We start from the raw sequence: 20634 nt of genomic DNA on the forward strand, positions 1-20634 counted from the left end.
TACTGTTGTTTGTCTTTGGTCTTTTTTGTTTGCCATTGCATTGTCAGTTAATTTCGACTTATGAGTTTGAATGTCGCCTTTCTTTTTGAAGCTGTCATAAATTCAGAGTTTCTAAAACAAAATTTTGACATATTTAATCATATAGTAATCATTGTTTCATGTATGAATTACTTTTTGATGTCAAATACTTAGTACCTCTGTCAATAAAATTAAAAAAAAAAATATACCTAATGAAATATATGTATACAAGAAATACTCCTAGGTGTATACACTAATACGGGTTTAATGATTTATATTTTCTTTCACGACGTATCTAAAAACACACAGATGGCTTGATTATACTTTTCCCCATTTAAAACGACGAAGGCTACTCATGTATCATATATCATGATCTTCATAAGGAAATTGAAATATACCAACAAAGGGCGGATATAAGTACACGTGATTTTATCTAACAAAATGTAATATTAATTTGACTGCCATACTGCACATGCTGTATGTTCGTTAGATAGATTTAACCTGCTAAATAATGGGGATCGCAAAACTTTTACGATGAACATTGGATTTTAATACAGTTAGGGCCAATTTCACCCGAATCTATTTCTCACAATATAAATAAAAAAATCTGTCAATCTTGAAATAAAAGTAATTTCAGTTTTGTTTCATGTTCGCTGATAATCATCCAAATAATATACTTTCACATTTTTTTCCTTTTCGTATTTTTTTTATACAAAGGTTTTTATTTTTAGAGCCTATGATCGATATAGATGAAATGAAAGAAATAAACGAGGTAAGTTAACATAAATATGAAGTGAATGCAATGAATATATTTAGATCTACTTTATCCAAAACTAATATCGACAAGAAAACGGGTATGGGGCGTGCGGAGTGTTTAAAACACATTATACACAGTCAAAGATAACCCAAAGCTGCAATTTTGATTATATATTGACAAATTTTGAGTATATATGCAAAAATTGCAAAAGAAGGACCAAAAAGCAAGTGTCTTAAGATTTTTTTGTTAAAGCTTCAATAAACTATTAGATTGAATTTAGATATGATTATGACGGACTAGTGTTTCAGACAGTAACGTTTAGTTGCAAATAATACATGGATATCAGGACGAGAACTCCTTGACGGTTTATGTGACATGCATGACTTTAGTTTTATAAGTGATATGAATATAGACGCTGATTTGTATTATACACAAACACGCTCATCCGGTTTTTTAACGTTCTAGTTCACAGTCCGAAGAAAGATATGTCACCATATTCAGAAAATATTTTTAACTCTGAGCCAATCGGTCGATACAATTAAGTCCCGCATTGTAAATTGAGAGGCAGCACATTTTACTGATTTTAAGCTGGGAAATGTATATATGTTCCTGTTTTAAGTCGGTAGGTCTTCCTGATTTGAAGCATCATCTTCAATTGCCCAGCAGTATTTTATGGAACAGTTTTCTTAATAACGTATATATATATATATATATTTAACATGTTTCATAGCTGTTTGCCAACTTTTTGTTGTATGGTTTTTTATGTTTTATTGTTCGGTAGGAGAACTGACAATCCTTGTCAATTAATATTCGAACACACCTGCCATGTGCGGGGTTCGAAGATACAACCTTAGTGTTGATTGGCTAGCGATACAGTAGATGAACTACTCAGACCACTGGGGCACAGAGGATCCTCACAATTAAGGAGGAATAGTTTGCAGAGTGACACACTAATTTCTATCTTAAAGCCCCTCCCCCTAAAAAACCCTTAGAAAGTCCATTTTCAATTATACTTCGGGGAAAAGGCGAATTTTGTACGATGATAAGAAAGTTTCAATTTCCTCTTGAATGTTGTTTAAGTATATATCGTACCCTTTATCGGATAAGTGAGTTTCGTCAAACCTATACTAGTTCATTTCTCGAGCTCGAATATTAGATTGATGAATAATACAGTGTCCGTCCTTCAAGACATAATTGTTTATAGCAGAGTTTACTCGTTTTCGAGATCGTTTAATAGCTTTTCCATCTTTGGCACCATGCCAAAACCTTCTCATCAACATTTCGCTCCATACGATGCGAGTGTTAGGTAATAATAGATGCAGACGCAGAAGATTCCTTTCAATATTTGAATTAGTTCAATGGTTTTACTTTTATCCAATCGTTGGAACCAAGTTGGAGAATTATCATGACAGGAGGTGAAAAACTCTCAATTGCATGCGAGACAGTGGCATTAAGTTCATTCCACAACATGCCCCTTTTTCCAAACTAGCGTATGTATGCCCCTCTGCTTTGAAGACCAATGTTTGGGCCCCCGTATCTTGTTTTTGCATTTTTCTGTGCCCAATGTACAATTGAAGATTCGACGAATCAAGTAGATTTTGAACTAAAAGAAGGTAATATGTACTATAATATAAAAAGAAAGCAGTGTATTCATGAGCTATAATGAAAGTTAAGGACTTAGATACGATTATAGCGTAAATATGCAACAGAAGACCATCGACCGCACTGCTTGATAATATTGACAGGTTACCTACTCTGTGGTTGGACATCCTGGTACTCTGTCAAGTAAGAGCAGCCAAAAGAAGTTAAATCAAACATATAATCGGTACAATTTCGTTTCTTTTCGACATCCAGTTGATGTTCTGCAATATATATATATATATATATATATATGTGTGTCTTTTGGATTCAATTTTTCAACGTACTTGCCCATTTGAATACCTTGATATCTCGTTTTAATTTAGATCAATTTAAAACCGCCCGAATTTCTGCCAACAAAATCATTCAACAATCCACATTTCTCTGAAATAAGATCAATGAAATACACTGATATCATTTCCTGTTTGTGTAATACTTCCTCAAATCGTTGTGTTGGGTGAATGTTTAAAAACACACAAAATTCTCCTTCCATTCTGTGCATTGTAGATTTCATTGAACAGATAAGAAAAATAAATCATTAAATAAATAGATTAAATCGTATAATCTTGGGAAAACAATGAATTATCTAAAAAGTCATATAGTATCACACAATCTCAAATTAATGTTAAAAAGTTCATTTAAAACCAAATATTCAAACATTTTATTGACAAAGAGATTGTGGGTGCCATGTAAACCTTGCGCACGTTGCATTTTAAATATGCTGAATCAACAATAATCTGGTAATCTCAATTTTCACATCTACACCCTTTACCAAGGACAAAATTTAAGAAAATAGCACATCAGTACGTTACTACTTTAATATGTATACCACAGAAGAGGATGTCGATCAGTCTTTCGTCTTTACATTGAATAGCAACTCAATAAAATGCTGTGTTTTGTATACTGTTGTTTGTCTTTGGTCTTTTTTGTTTGCCATTGCATTGTCAGTTAATTTCGACTTATGAGTTTGAATGTCGCCTTTCTTTTTGGAGCAGTCATAAATTCAGAGTTTCTAAAACAAAATTTTGACATATTTAATCATATAGTAATCATTGTTTCATGTATGAATTACTTTTTGATGTCAAATACTTAGTACCTCTGTCAATAAAATTAAAAAAAAAAATATACCTAATGAAATATATGTATACAAGAAATACTCCTAGGTGTATACACTAATACGGGTTTAATGATTTATATTTTCTTTCACGACGTATCTAAAAACACACAGATGGCTTGATTATACTTTTCCCCATTTAAAACGACGAAGGCTACTCATGTATCATATATCATGATCTTCATAAGGAAATTGAAATATACCAACAAAGGGCGGATATAAGTACACGTGATTTTATCTAACAAAATGTAATATTAATTTGACTGCCATACTGCACATGCTGTATGTTCGTTAGATAGATTTAACCTGCTAAATAATGGGGATCGCAAAAATTTTACGATGAACATTGGATTTTAATACAGGTAGGGCCAATTTCACCCGAATCTATTTCTCACAATATAAATAAAAAAATCTGTCAATCTTGAAATAAAAGTAATTTCAGTTTTGTTTCATGTTCGCTGATAATCATCCAAATAATATACTTTCACATTTTTTTCCTTTTCGTTTTGTTTTCTTTTTTATACAAAGGTTTTTATTTTTAGAGCCTATGATCGATATAGATGAAATGAAAGAAATAAACGAGGTAAGTTAACATAAATACGAAGTGAATGCAATGAATATATTTAGATCTACTTTATCCAAAACTAATATCGACAAGAAAACGGGTATGGGGCGTGCGGAGTGTTTAAAACACATTATACACAGTCAAAGATAACCCAAAGCTGCAATTTTGATTATATATTGACAAATTTATAGTATATATGCAAAAATTGCAAAAGAAGGACCAAAAAGCAAGTGTCTTAAGATTTTTTTGTTAACGCTTCAATAAACTATTAGATTGAATTTAGATATGATTATGACGGACTAGTGTTTCAGACAGTAACGTTTAGTTGCAAATAATACATGGATATCAGGACGAGAACTCCTTGACGGTTTATGTGACATGCATGACTTTAGTTTTATAAGTGATATGAATATAGACGCTGATTTGTATTATACACAAAAACGCTCATCCGGTTTTTTAACGTTCTAGTTCACAGTCCGAAGAAAGATATGTCACCATATTCAGAAAATAATTTTAACTCTGAGCCAATCGGTCGATACAATTAAGTCTCGCATTGTAAATTGAGAGGCAGCACATTTTACTAATTTTAAGCTGGGAACAGTATATATGTTCCTGTTTTAAGTCGGTAGGTCTTCCTGATTTGAAGCATCATCTTCAATTGCCAAGCAGTATTTTATGGAACAGTTTTCTTAATAACGTATATATATATATATATATATATATTTAACATGTTTTATAGCTGTTTGCCAACTTTTTGTTGTATGGTTTTTTATGTTTTATTGTTCGGTAGGAGAACTGACAATCCTTGTCAATTAATATTCGAACACACCTGCCATGTGCGGGGTTCGAAGATACAACCTTAGTGTTGATTGGCTAGCGATACAGTAGATGAACTAATCAGACCACTGGGGCACAGAGGGTCCTAACAATTAAGGAGGAATAATTTGCAGAGTGACACACTAATTTCTATCTTAAAGCCCCTCCCCCTAAAAAACCCGTAGAAAGTCCATTTTCAATTATACTTCGGGGAAAAAGCGAATTTTTTACGATGATAGGAAAGTTTCAATTCCCCCTTGAATGGTGTTTTTAAGTATATATCGTACCCTTTATCGGATAAGTGAGTTTCGTCAAACCTATACAAATTCATTTCTCGAGCTCGAATATTAGATTGATGAATAATACAGTGTCCGTCCTTCAAGACATAATTGTTTATAGCAGAGTTTACTCGTTTTCGATATCGTTTAATAGCTTTTCCATCTTTTGCACCAAGCCAAAACCTTCTCATCAACATTTCGCTCCATACGATGCGAGTGTTAGGTAATAATAGATGCAGACGCAGAAGATTCCTTTCAATATTTGAATTAATTCAATGGTTTTAACTTTTATCCGATCGTTGGAACCAAGTTGGAGAATTATCATGACAGGAGGTGAAAAACTCTCAATTGCATGCGAGACAGTGGCATTAAGTTCATTCCACAACATGCCCCTTTTTCCAAACTAGCGTATGTATGCTCCTCTGCTTTGAAGACCAATGTTTGGGCCCCCGTATCTTGTTTTTGCATTTTTCTGTGCCCAATGTACAATTGAAGATTCGACGAATCAAGTAGATTTTGAACTAAAAGGAGGTAATATGTATTATAATATAAAAAGAAAGCAGTGTATTCATGAGCTATAATGAAAGTTAAGGACTTAGATACGATTATAGCGTAAATATGCAACAGAAGACCATCGACCGCACTGCTTGATAATATTGACAGGTTACCTACTCTGTGGTTGGACATCCTGGTACTCTGTCAAGTAAGAGCAGCCAAAAGAAGTAAAATCAAACATATAATCGGTACAATTTCGTTTCTTTTCGACATCCAGTTGATGTTCTGCAATAAATATATATATATATGTCTTTTTGATTTAATTTCCTTCAACGTACTTGCCCATTTGAATACCTTGATATCTCGTTTTAATTTAGACCAATTTAAAACCGCCCGAATTTCTGCCAACAAAATCATTCAACAACCCACATTTCTCTGAAATAAGATCAATGAAATACACTGATATCATTTCCTGTTTGTGTAATACTTCCTCAAATCGTTGTGTTGGGTGAATGTTTAAAAACACACAAAATTCTCCTTCCATTCTGTGCATTGTAGATTTCATTGAACAGATAAGAAAAATATATCATTAAATAAATAGATTAAATCGTAGAATCTTGGGAAAACAATGAATTATCTAAAAAGTCATATAGTATCACACAATCTCAAATTAATGTTAAAAAGTTCATTTAAAACCAAATATTCAAACAATTTATTGACAAAGAGATTGTGGGTGCCATGTTAACCTTGCGCACGTTGCATTTTAAATATGCTGAATCAACAATAATCTGGTAATCTCAATTTTCACATCTACACCCTTTACCAAGGACAAAATTTAAGAAAATAGCACATCAGTACGTTACTACTTTAATATGTATACCACAGAAGAGGATGTCGATCAGTCTTTCGTCTTTACATTGAATAGCAACTCAATAAAATGCTGTGTTTTGTATACTGTTGTTTGTCTTTTGTTTTTTTTTGTTTGCCATTGCATTGTCAGTTAATTTCGACTTATGAGTTTGAATGTCGCCTTTCTTCTTGAAGCAGTCATAAATTTAGAGTTTCTAAAACAAAATTTTGACATATTTAATCATATAGTAATCATTGTTTCATGTATGAATTACTTTTTGATGTCAAATACTTAGTACCTCTGTCAATAAAATAAAAAAAAAAATTATACCTAATGAAATATATGTATACAAGAAATACTCCTAGGTGTATACACTAATACGGGTTTAATGATTTATATTTTCTTTCACGACGTATCTAAAACACACAGATTGCTTGATTGTACTTTTCCCTATTTAAAACGACAAATGCTACTTATGTATCATATATCATGATCTTCATTAAGAAATTGAAATATACCAACAAAGGGCGGATATAAGGGGGGGGGGGGGAGGGGGGGGGGAGGTAGGACCTTTATCGGGACTCCGGGATCGGGTGTTTTTAAGTTCGGGATTTCGGGATTGATCCTTTCGGGATCCAGGAATTCTTTTTTCGAATTTCGGGATGTAGGGATTTAAATTTTTTTAAATTCGGGACCTCGGGATTCCATGTTTTTAAGCCCGGGATTTCGGGATGAGGACCCCTCCTACCCCTACCCCCCTCCCCCCCCCCATATAAGTACACGTGATTTTATCTAACAAAATGTAATATTAATTTGACTGCCATACTGCACATGCTGTATGTTCGTTAGATAGATTTAACCTGCTTAATAATGGGGATCGCAAAACTTTTACGATGAACATTGGATTTTAATACAGGTAGGGCCAATTTCACCCGAATCTATTTCTCACAATATAAATAAAAAATCTGTCAATCTTGAAATAAAAGTAATTTCAGTTTTGTTTCATGTTCGCTGATAATCATCCAAATAATATACTTTCACATTTTTTTCCTTTTCGTATTTTTTTTATACAAAGGTTTTTATTTTTAGAGCCTATGATCGATATAGATGAAATGAAAGAAATAAACGAGGTAAGTTAACATAAATACGAAGTGAATGCAATGAATATATTTAGATCTACTTTATCCAAAACTAATATCGACAAGAAAACGGGTATGGGGCGTGCAGAGTGTTTAAAACTAAGTGAGTGTCTGTTGTTATATCTTAATATTACATGAAAGTAATACCAGGAATAACCAAAATTATACTGGAAAGTATCGCAGACCACATCAACTCCAATCACTGGACTCCTCCGAAAAAATACACGTTTAAACAAAGACAACAACGAACATCGCATGGTGATGATTACCTGTATTGGTATTGGCACAACAAGTGGAGGGAATTAATTATTCAGTTTTACGTGCGCAAATACCTCCTCTGTTACTACAGGAAACTAGATAGGTTTGTTGGATGCCCCCTTTTTAATAACTGGTTCCACACCTGCGCATTTATAACATAGAGTACAAGAACAATAGTTATGTCAGATCTGCGTTTTATATGTGTCCAAAATGTGTCAGTAGGTCAGACTGGTACCTATCTTATTTCTTTAGTAACATTCCAGTTTCCCCTTCCTATTCTCGAGTTTTGTGAAGGTTCATGTAATAGTTATACACTCGGGTACTCGGAGGTGTTTCTTATCCAGACACGCCGTATCCCGAGGTGTATAACTAACTTACACCCAATGCTAAACCCTATATTTGTTAACATTGATTATTAAATGAAAAAGATAGCATATTTATTGACAAAATCGAACCATGATTTATAAGAAAAACATTTTTTTTTCAATGAAAGCCCACTAGTAACCTTACTTTGACGATCTTCATTCAAACTTTGACAAGTGAGTAGATTTTACAAATGTCAAAGTTGCTGTTTTGCATGCATATTCCCGTTAAATCCTGGTGCTAATATGAATCAGCAGTTCAAGGTTGACCGTTTCGTGCATTCATGCTCCATGTATGAGGTTGTCAATATGGACGGGTATAAAACGGACGACATTTTGAGTCAAGCGTTTGATTTGGTAGAAGAGTCTAAAGATAAAGGCAATATTATAACCCAAAGTACTTACCTGTATCAGTTTAATGAAGGTAATCATAAATGTATTTGTTATGTTACGGTTTTATATACCCCCCCCCCCCCCCTTTTCTCGAGAATAAACAAACATTCATATTCGGACACACTGAGGGATAGGTGTGTCTGGATTAGAAACCCGACGACCTAGATCCGGGAGGGGGGGGGGGGGGGGTCCGGGAGTTAGAATCCCTGTTTTTTTTAAAGATCAATGCTTTAGAATAGAGACATATGACTGGGATAAAAAATGTAATGGTGCGTTCACACGTAATTCGATTTCGATTCGCATTAACTAATTCGAATTAGTTTAATTCGCATTCGAAACGTTTAACGTCCAAACGTAAATTCTAATTCGAATTGCAATGCGCGTCAAATTCGCTTTACTGTCCTAAAGACGTTAACTTTTAATTCGTATTAACAAAAACGCATTTCTAATGCGAATTGGATAATGCGATTTAGCTAATTCGAATTAAAAAAGAAGAGTGTGTGAACGCGATTCGAATCGAATGCGAATCGAATTCGCTAATCGCGTTCACACACTCTTCTTTTTTAATTCGAATTAGCTAAATCGCATTATCCAATTCGCATTAGAAATGCGTTTTTGTTAATACGAATTAAAAGTTAACGCCGTTAGGACAGTAAAGCGAATTTGACGCGCATTGCAATTCGAATAAGAATTTACGTTTGGACGTTTAACGTTTCGAATGCGAATTAAACTAATTCGAATTAGTTAATGCGGATCGAATTCGAATTACGTGTGAACGCAGCATGAATGTACGTGTAAACGAGGCATTACCTTCAAGCAAAGGAGTATTTAGGGAGCAACCATTTTAACTTCAAGGGGGTGGGGGGTTGGGGGGGGTATGGTTTTTTGTCGGAGTCAGACATTTTTTTCTCGCAGATCGCGAACAATTTTATTTAGTTTTTCAACGCTATCAATCAAATTATTTTTCCCTTAACGGATTTTTTTTTTATTTATAATAGATGCTTAATATTTTTTTCGCTATTGGAATTTCCTAAAATGTGTTTTTTAATATCTTGAAACATCTTGTAGTGAACACTATTAGTAATTTCTTATGTTCATGCTATTTAAAAAATAATCAATTTCTATTGTAATGAATAACAATGGACTGTGTTTTCAGGATGTAGAAGCATTGATTTCCAGAAACCCCGCTCGCCACACCCTGTGATCAAAATCCATTGTTATTCGTAACAATAGATCTTTTCAATATACACTTGTTTCAGAAATAGAAACTATGAAGTATAACAATAGAACTGGGGTGTAACATCATATATCCATGAACGTATGATGAAAACAACAGCTTGTTGTTGACGTTTTGTTTTAAGGAAGACAAAACATAGCAATTGTTCTGTTAAACTTTCTGTTATTTTGTTATTACTAACATGAAACGATTCGGTACTATTTGTTGAAAGTGTGCTGTTTGTTCGGCTACACTGCTCCAATTGATTGTGAAAATCGCAAGTCACTGCATGGTGTCAAATTAGTCACCAACTATGTAAGAAGTCCCCATTTGAGTTTCATGGAATAGAGAAAGGAAACGGGAAATGTGTCAAAGAGACAACAACCCGACAAAAGAGTAGAAAACAGCCTAAAATATTCTACAAAAGGAACTTAAACGTCAGTATATGGAAGGAATAACAATCCAAAAAACCCTTTTACTCCTACTTTTCATGTATTATCCTTGAATTCGAAAGATTCTGCAAATGGCTAAATCATTTGCCATACTGCTTGCTCCAAGTCAAAACAAATAAAAAAAATCAATTGACGACGACCATAACTCTTTCTACAATGTTAGCATGCACAGCAAGGAGGGTATTCGTAAAGAAGTCTGTTCGTTTTAACAATCTATTTTGTTATTCACAAATTACCATAAACAAAGTTGGCACAGTTTTTTGGACTACCAAGGGGGACGAGGGTTACTTTTGAACACCTTTTGGGGATATTTTTTTGGGGGTTGTTCTTTGGTTTTGATTTGGAAAAAAGTCAGCTTTCCGCTCGGGTAAGAACATAAGGCTAGCAAAATATTTTTTTCGTTTTTCATTCTAAAATTCATGAACTGCATTTTATAAATTAAAAATAATCAGAGCAGCACTTCAAACACCCAACTGTATGAACTCATGTCAGGATATTCACTGTAAGAAGGAAAACAGTTTCATTTTGAACATAATTCATTAGAAAAAAAGTAATTAGTTCACAATTTTGTAGTACTTTGTCGAATTTATTAGTCTGTCAGTTCTTAGCCTTTATCTAGTTTGAGATATCAATTTTGGGTTATGTATGCATGTATTTATTTTCTGAATTTGTTGATATATGCTGTTGTCGTTTGTTGATGTGGTTCATAAGTGTTTCTCGTTTCTCGTTTTTTATATAGATTAGACCGTTGGTTTTTCCGTTTGAATGGTTTTACACTAGTCATTTTTGGAGCCCTTTATAGCTTGCTGTTCGGTGTGAGCCAAGGCGCCGTGTTAAAGACCGTACTGTGACCTATAATGGTTTAATTATATAAATTTTGACTTGGATGGAGAGTTGTTCCATTGGCACTCATACCACATCTTCTTATATCTATATATTATGTTGAAATAGATACATATTTGCAGTTAATAAAAGTGGTACCAAGTCAGTTTATGTTATTTGCCATTAAGTAAATCTGGTATATGCTTAGTCCACTGTCACAGTGACAGGATCTTAAACTTGTACTCAAATAAGAGTGTCTGGATGGGTAGTCTGATCCAAAAGCGTACAGGGTAAATAAGTTCCAACTCCTTTAACCGATTGTGATTCGGCTTTGCCAGTATACACTGTATATGATACGTGAAATGAAAATTACAAAAATTGACAGGGTGACAGCATGGACAGGGTCGACATTTTGAAAGGGTTGATGCAGTCGAACAGTTGATAGGGGTCGACTGGTTGATAGGATTGACAAGGTCGACAGGGATGACATGGGTGATATAGTTTTCAAAGATCGGCAGATTGATTTGACTGACAAAAAGAAAGTGTAGAAAGGTTAAGCAAGGAATTGAAAAACCTTTCTTTACTGTCTTTTTGTTGGTCCTATCAATCTGTCGATCTTTGAACACTATATCACTCATGTCATCCCTGTCGACCTTGTCAACCCTGTCAACCATGTAAACTCAACATGTCAACCCTATTAACCTGTTGAACCTAAATGTGTTGTTTGATTTGAGAAGCATAAGTTGATCACACCAACCTTGCAGTCAGTTGATGCATGCACAATGTAAACCCTTTCATTCTTGTCAAACATGTCTACCCTTGTAAACTGTGTCACCCAGTCAACCCTATCGACACAGTCTACCCAGTCTACACTGTCAACCTGTCAAACCGTCGACCCTGTCAACCTGTTTTATTTCTAAGTAATTTTTCTCAATTCTTATCCATTTTACCCATCATTATCTATCCCTTATATTTCAGCACCTTATTATTCTCAAATATGTTGTATTTATGGCCTATTTTACTCTAATCATTAATCTCATTACCCTTTTTTGCACTTTCTGTCCTTTATACTCTATTCTTCAAATCCCATTCAGACCCTCGTTTACGACCCAAAATTTCTGGAAACAAAATCATTAGAAAAACTGCATTTCTCTGAAAGAAGATGAATAAAATAAACATGCACGTGATATCATTTCCTGTTTGTGTAATATTTCTTCAAATCATTGTCATAAATGATAAAAAATGTTACGATTCGCTATGCCTGAAATTTCAAAGACACAAAAATCTCCACTGCCATTCTGTGCATATTAGTTTTCAATAGAAAGGTAAGACAAATATATCATTATAAACATTGGAGATTGTAGAAATTTGAGGAAAACAGTGAACTAACATCGAACAAAGTTTTATAGTTTTACATAATATCAAATCTATATCAATATGTTCGATTTGAATCAAATATTCAATCATTTAAGGTGGTACCCAACACCTTGACTAATATTAATTTGGCTCGTTTAATTTTCATAAAATTTTGACAAAATGTTTACTTTGACCCTTTGACAAAAATATAAAAATTTCAAAAAATTTGAACCAACAACTTTATCAGAAAAATTTCGTTGGTTATATAGCAGTTTGACAAACACTAATGTTGATCATTGAGAAGCTTAATATTTCCTTAACAATACAACGTAATTAAAACGTTTAGCTGATTTTTACAGAGTTATCTCCCTGTAGTGTTAGGTTCCACCTTAAGTGATAAGGAGATTCTTGAGCACCTTGCATGCTAAACATGTTTAAAGAACTTGGAATCAAACAATAATCCAGCAATCTCAATTTTTACATCTAAATCCTTCAAGAAAATCATAAATCTGTACTTTTCTCTTTTAGTATGTATACAACAGAATATGATATCGGTCTTTCGTCTTTATATTTAATACAAACACAAGAATACTTTTAATAACTAAACGGCACGTAATTTGGAATATCGTAACTATAGGAACCCAGCTAATATTGGTTGAATCCTGCCCCTCAAGGAAACAAAAAATTAGAAAACAAACCATTTACAGGATTCACTAAGTCTCATCATAAGATTTAATTGAAATCGACAGTATATTGTATGTCCGTTAGTTTTGATAGCAGAACCTTGCACATTTGATTGACTATTTGTGTTTAAGAACAGGATAATGGACTGTTGTCCTTTCCCGTCACTTGACAAGATACTTGAAGCGCTTTTCTTCTTTATATGACTGTGTCATGGCACTTTGTAGGTAGCCCTTTATCTGTACAATTCTAGTAAAATAGTTTAGAAAGATCAATTAAGGTGGTACCTAACACCTTGACTAATATAAATTTGGCTCGTTTAATTTTCATAAAATTTTGACAAAATGTTTACTTTGACCCTTTGACAAAAATATAAAAATTTCAAAAAATTTGAACCAACCACTTTATCAGAAAAATTTCGTTGGTTATATAGCAGTTTGACAAACACTAATTTTGATCATTGAGAAGCTTAATATTTCCTTAACAATACAACGTGATTAAAACGTTAAGTTGATTTTTACAGAGTTATCTCCCTGTAGTGTTAGGTACCACCTTAAGGGATGATCATATGATATTCTTGGGGAAAGAGTTTGGAAATAAATATTCTGGCATGGTTATAACTGAAAATAATTAATTTGACCAAGACAGGATGACAATGGATCTTCTGGCTAATGAAATGACAATGCAAATAAAAGTTGTGTACAGGAATGTAAATATATGTTTTTTTCGCGTAATAAATAAAAAATGAAAACGAATATTTCATTCGGACAAACCCCCTTGGGATCAAATGGTCGTCCGCTGAACACTTATTTTAGTAACCTCTTTCATATAATTTCGTACGTAATAAGTGTTATTCACATTGTATTCAAGTATGCTGACAAGTAACATGAATAAATATTAAATATACTTATTATATCTAAAGTGCATCCATACAAGCAAGAAATAAAAGAAAGTCGTATACAATATTACGTGTTTAATAGTTTATAGTGTATTTCATAACAAATTCAAAAGACAACCAGAATACATGATTTTATATTTTTTTTCCCGAACTTCATTTTTACACAACAATCCTATAACATGAACAGCTGTACTTTAAGAAGTAAAATGGTACTTGTTTGCACTGAATTATAATGTACATTGATTTTTCATTAGGAAATAGAAACAAAGTTATTTTTAATTTATTAGTAAGCATGATTTTATCAATACTAAAACTGTCTGATTGTACATTTCTCAGATATATCAAACTGCTAATAATAAATCGACAGAGAAAAAATAGATAACCATAACGACAACCATTACATTTTTAATCAGCTAGGGCTCCCTGAATCTTGTTTTCACTTTGATCATTTTTAAAAAGACTGTAAAAATATCGATACAGTTTTATTTCATGTTCCCAGAATTATAGCCTTCTCATATTGTTTTCATTTCCGTGTACTAGTATTCTTTACAAGTATACTTATTTTACAGCCTTCAATAGAGATGAAATGGAATAAATAAATAATATAAGTTAACATGAACACGAAGTGAAAATCAAGAATAAATTTATGTCTTACTTTAGTTCTAAAAAGAAAGAGGCAATAAATGTGGGGTGCAGGGATTAGTACTCAAATAACTAGTTTGATCTCATCTTAATAATGTGTATAAGTGCCCCAAAGTATAAACCCTTTGAGTGAATGCTTTTGTTATATCTTAATAATACAGGAAAATAATAACAGACATGACCAAAAATATTGGACAGCAAACAGACCACAGCTAGCCCCAACATTTGAAAACTCCGAAAATTAAGACAGTATTGGTACTGACAAAAATAAAGTGGTATTAAAAGTAAAGTAACCTTTTCGGTAAGGCCTTTGCTCATGACAAATAAAACAAAGATGTATGAACTAGGTTTTGTGGTCGAATTCGTCTACACGTGTATGACCTCACAGTGATGCCAATACTGCCGTTTTCTGAATTAGAGGTTCTAGATTATCTTACCCTATTCATGTATCAGTAGAAATAACATAATTTGGAAAGTAAACAAGAATTTTATCATTTTTGCATTTCAGGTATCAAATACTAGTAATGGCTGTGATCACTTGTTGCTACAATTTTTTTTTGCTCTTGTCATGTTTCTGCACAAGACAAATAACGGATTATTTTGCCTTGTTCTCAACGGGAGAGTTCTGGAATCGTTATTGTTTCAATGTGGAGATTAAAAAGTCGAATCAGGTGATATTTTTTATGCGAACTAGGCCAATGTTTTGATTTAATTAGATTTCAACCTAAAAAAAAGTGGACCACGCTGTTCTAGTTTGATCTCCGCTACCTACTGTAAGGTGATATCATCAATAATTTGATGATTTTATGCAGAAAACTGATCCCAACCCTGCATTGATTTCTGACATTATCGCGTGACGTTTATCGGGCACGTTAACACGGACTATCTCGGAACTACAGTCAGTTTGTCTAAAGCCAGTCCCCCTATCCAATTGCTTTTTGTACCCAAGTGGACAGTTGGGGCTGGCTTAAGTCCGACTGAACCACAGTATGATGTCATACGCGCTCATAACAACAATGGCGGACGAGGAAGATGTTAGTTTTGTCAAAGATGTTAGTTTTGTCAACTACAATTATATACTAGTAATACACTTTTACGATTTTTATCATTCCCGTGTATTCTATTCAAATATTAATATTTTTACAGCCTAGGATATAGTCGAAATGGAAAAAATAGACGAGGTAAGTTTACATAAATACGAAGTGAATACTATGCCCATATTTATATCTTACTTTACCCAAATATGATAGAGACTAGAAGGGAAGGGAGGGTTTAGTACTCAAATAACTATTTTAATCCACCCACATGTCAGTAATTTGGATGAGTGTTCTAAGTTATAAACCCTAGCAGTGAGTCGCTTTTGTTATATCTTTATAAAACATGAACATCATAACAGGAATTGGACGATCAAACAAACAACGGACAAACAACAACACACAGTACATGGTCAAGATGACCTGCATCGATGTAGGCACAACATGCGTTGGGATTAAATTAATATTACATGCGCAAAAACCTCCCCGTTTCCTGTCTAGACAATATGTCGAAAAACTAAAGCACGCAATAAAAAACCTTCACAGTGCAGGTTTCAATGGATTACCACGATAACTTAAACAAGGAAATGATAAAGGCACACTATTTAGAAAACGGGGTCAAAATGATCTCGCTACTACAGCTAGTTAAGGTTGATACTGCCGCACAAAAGAAAAAAAAAAAACATAAACAACACTCTTTACAGGTTTTATGAAGTCTCATCATAAAATTTGATTGAAATCGACAGTATTTGTGAATGGTGTTGATAGCAGATATTTGTGTTGTGAGAAGCTTGCACTTTTAATAGGCAATTTGCGTTTAAGAAACTGGGCTTTTGTATTTTTTCAACGTTACATATTGTTATTCTTATTCCGGAAATGAGATATGCAGCCTAGCTCTGGCGATGATGATGTATATATACACTTAAAACACACTAACAATATATATTTCGGATCTGCTTTATACATGTGACCGAAATGTGTCAGCTGTTTAGACCGTTATCCATCTTATTTCTAAAATAAAAAAATCCAGTTTATCCCTTCTTACTCTCGATTTATGGTGAGGATGTATCAGTATATCTACATATCCTCGTTGTTCACGGGTGGCTTTTAGGAAGACAAAAGATAGGAAGATTTTTGTTAAACTCTTATTTATTTCGTTAGTATGAGCAGGAAACGATTCCGTCAGGACTTTTTGTTTAAAATATTTGTGCATTTGGCTACACTGCCCAAAGTGTTGGTGAAAATCGCAAGTCCCTGGTGTCTATATGATCACCAATTATAGAACCAAGAAACCGTGTTAGGAATTTAAGCCTGCAATATTCTACGAAAGAAACTTAAACGTCAATATAAGAAGAAATTACAATCCAAAAAATCAATGAAACAATTTCCCTGCTTTTCATATTCTCTCCATGTGTTCTAAAGATGGTTCAAATGACCGAATCGTTTTCCATAATGTTGCTCCAAGTGAACAATTAATATAACCTATTGAAAACAACGCTATCCCTATCTTCAATATCAGCATGAACATCAAGAATTTATTTTAAAAGAAGTCTTTTCCTTCTTCACAAATTACTTTTAACCTCTGATACAACGTTGGAATAGTTCTTCGAACTTCCGGGGGGGGGGGGGGGGGGAGGATCTTTTTGAATACCCTTAATGAATGGACGTGTTTATTAAAAATGGGTTGTTCTTTGATGTTGGATGAAATAAAGACATCTTTCTTTTTTAAATAAGAACATAAAGCTAGTGAAATGCATTTTCCATTCTGAAATACATTAACTGTATTTTGCAGATTGATAAAATAAGTTCAGCATGTGTATTCCTTTTCTGTAAATTCACTGTTGATTAAATGTTGATTAATCTGAAACACTTGGTTTTTCTACCCCCAGACATAGATTGCCTTAACGTTATGTGGTACAACTTTTTCTGACTTTTCGATTTGTAATGCTGTTCAACGTATTTGATTCAACCTAACTTTTTTGATTTGAACGTCACGGATGAGTTTTATGTATACAAAACGCCTGGCGTACCAAATCATAAGTCTGGTATCTTTGATGAATGTCTCAACCGTATGTTTTCCTCGACTTAGCGTATTTACTATAAATGTTGTAGAAAAGGAAAAAAATCCATTTTGCAACATCATTCATTTGAAGAAAGTTTTAATTCTAATTTATGGTACGGTCCGAAAAAATTCTTAATAAGAATACTTTGAATTTCTTTCCTTGATTTTGGTAAATGAGTTTAAAATTTTCTTCTGACTTTGTATATAGTCTGTCGCGCAGACTTTACATCCTTGTAAAAAATCTTTGTCAAATTAAAGGCACAAATGGGCATTATTATTGGGGCACACATATCGTGGGTTACACGCAAAATTAAAATGTGCAAATGTCCATTTAACATCGTAATAGCTGTTACATTTAATTACAACATGGCTAGATTGGGAGGGGGATAAAGAGTTTGATATATTGTCCATGTTTGAAGATTGGATATCAAATCTTTTCATTGACGTGTACCCAACATAGTTTATATTCATATCTATACAAGAAAAATCTTATTAAGTGGAAATGAGAATTACTAAATTTTTTGAAGTCCCAGGATGACCATGACCATGGAATGGTTAACGATTCATACCGAATTTAGTAATCAATAGACGCCCCCTTCCATACACCCACATGAACACTTCTAGCTTTTTCAGTTGAAATGAACCATACTCGCCAAACAGATAATAGGAAAAAATATTTTTTAAGATAATAAGAGACAAAATATATTATGTTGAAGTAAAAAAACAAGGAAATATTTTACTATAAATCTTTCTACGTCCAAGTTCTTTGTTAACTAACGACTATTTGTTTTATCTCTCAGATACTTCTTTATGCTGCAAAAGACGGGAGACTGTATGACGTCATTCTGTGTTTAAAGTACCGAGCTGATATAAACTGTCAAGATATGGTAATTTTATATATTTTGAGGTCAAAATGACGTACTTGAAGTATCCTAAATCGTTTTTATGATTTTGATATGTTGTATATCTTTTAGCACTGATCTATATGGGTTAGGACGGGGTTTACAGAATAGTGATTTATGGGCCAATACAACAGAAAAAATAGGCAAGCAAAAATACGAAAAGAGAAAAACAGGCTAAAAAAGTAAAAAATAGAGAATAATGGGGTGATAAACTATAAAAGCATCGTGAAAAATGGGTAAAAATATAAATTATACAGAAAAGGATCGTAACGCCTTACTCATGTCAGATCTGGCCATGTGAATGGGTCTATACACACGCATGAGTAAGCCCCTAACTCAACCCTAATCTTTGGAGGTCAATATCGAAAACTTAAATTTCGGAAATAGAGCGAATTTTGTCAAATAATGATAGAAAGGTTTCCATTCCTCCCTTGCATGTTGTAAATATATATCGTATCCCATAACAGACACGTGGGTTTTATCAAATCTATACAACTTATTTTTCGAGCTCGTATATTTGAATGATGAATAAAACGGTGTCCATCCATGATGATCTTATTGTGTATAGCACGGTTAACACGTTTTCGAGTTTGTTCAATAGCTTTTCATTCTCGTGCTAAATGCCAATATATTCTCTTTAAAATTTCTCTCTACACGATACGAGTGTAAGGAAATAATAACTTCAGACACAAATCGAAGATCCGTTTCAATGGTTTAAATTAAAACAATGACTTTTACTTTACCCAAATTTAAGGAACCTAGTCGAATGATTATGCCAATTAAGAAACATATAAATAATTTATTTGATCCATTTACGCATGAGAAGCGAACATGTAAGAAAGATTGTAATAGATGAATTGAACAAATGGCCGTGATAGATTGCCTCTGAGGGATCAGGGTAACAGAAATATGCTTTTGATCGGTTTTAGTACTGCATATTTTGACATGCAATTCTGTTTGACCATTTCTCCGAGAAAAGGTCTTATCTTTATAATTAAACGTATGTCCGCATTCATCAGTACGACTGTTTATAACTATCTCGCTTACCCGTAACATCGCAAAACAAGCAAGAGAAAATACAGAAGAAAGAACACAGTTTCATAATGAGCATACCCTGCGTAATATGTTAATTAAACGTTTTAACATGTTGAACGATATTGGCGTTCGAACATCTATTTTTGAGGGATTTTTCCTTTGTAAGTCTTCCATAATTTTGCAAATAATGAAAGATTTCGTGTTGTTTGCCATATCATGAATCTAATGTGTTTAGGTCAGGCCAGAAATGTAAGTAGAAACCGTAGACTCAGATCACACTTGATATGACAGATATCATATAAACCTATAAATTGGGCAAATAACAAAATAAAACCTTTTTGAAGGATTATTCTGCTATTTTAAAAGTTTTCCAAGAGTTTGAAGTCATCGACCATTTAAGAAAAAGGTCTGTTTCGTGTCGTAAGCTTTCGAGAGTCGGGTCGGGATCACACATGGGCTTGGATATGCTGTGGGGTATAGTTTCCGGAACTTCGGAAAATCAAAACGAGACAGGGAGTCAGCTAGAGAATTCAAATGACCTGATATATGCTCGGCTTTAAGTAATATGCTAATTTACACGAAAGTCAAAACAAGCTTTCTGACCAGGGGCAGAACTGTAGATGACTTTGGCGTTTTTTTTTTTATATTAATTATGGAAACCAAATCCTCATTAATAAATATATGAAATACAAACTTTTTTTTTAAATAGCACTTTAACTATAGGGAATAATTCTAGAAAGGCGACGTTAGTTAAATTCCAGTAAGTACCCAATTACGAGGCCAACACGTCTGGGTCCATTCCCCTTCAAACTAAATTCCAAAACATTTTTTGCTACCATGTGCACTATCGG

The 20634-nt window shown here is 33.4% G+C and overlaps 1 protein-coding gene across 9 annotated transcripts in view; it reads left to right on the plus strand.

Moving 5' to 3' along the window:
• Positions 1-747: 747 nt before the first annotated feature.
• Positions 748-20634, plus strand: part of LOC127718044 (uncharacterized) — a 69960-nt gene continuing 50073 nt past the window's right edge. For 2 of the 9 annotated variants that reach the window (XM_052223938.1, XM_052223946.1), the window contains exons 1-5: positions 3774-3889; positions 4070-4110; positions 7621-7661; positions 15897-15931; positions 18647-18733. In XM_052223938.1, coding sequence (XP_052079898.1) covers positions 15914-15931; positions 18647-18733 — 105 coding nt within the window. In that variant the 5' untranslated portion in view covers positions 3774-3889; positions 4070-4110; positions 7621-7661; positions 15897-15913. Of the gene's footprint in view, positions 791-3773; positions 3890-4069; positions 4111-7338; positions 7448-7620; positions 7662-15896; positions 15932-18646; positions 18734-20634 lie in introns of those variants that run through there. The other 7 variants (XM_052223941.1, XM_052223942.1, XM_052223940.1 and 4 more) reach the window with 7 other exon arrangements.

The sequence above is a fragment of the Mytilus californianus genome, unplaced genomic scaffold (genome assembly GCF_021869535.1).
Source record: "Mytilus californianus isolate M0D057914Y unplaced genomic scaffold, xbMytCali1.0.p SCAF_10, whole genome shotgun sequence".
Taxonomy (NCBI): domain Eukaryota; kingdom Metazoa; phylum Mollusca; class Bivalvia; order Mytilida; family Mytilidae; genus Mytilus; species Mytilus californianus.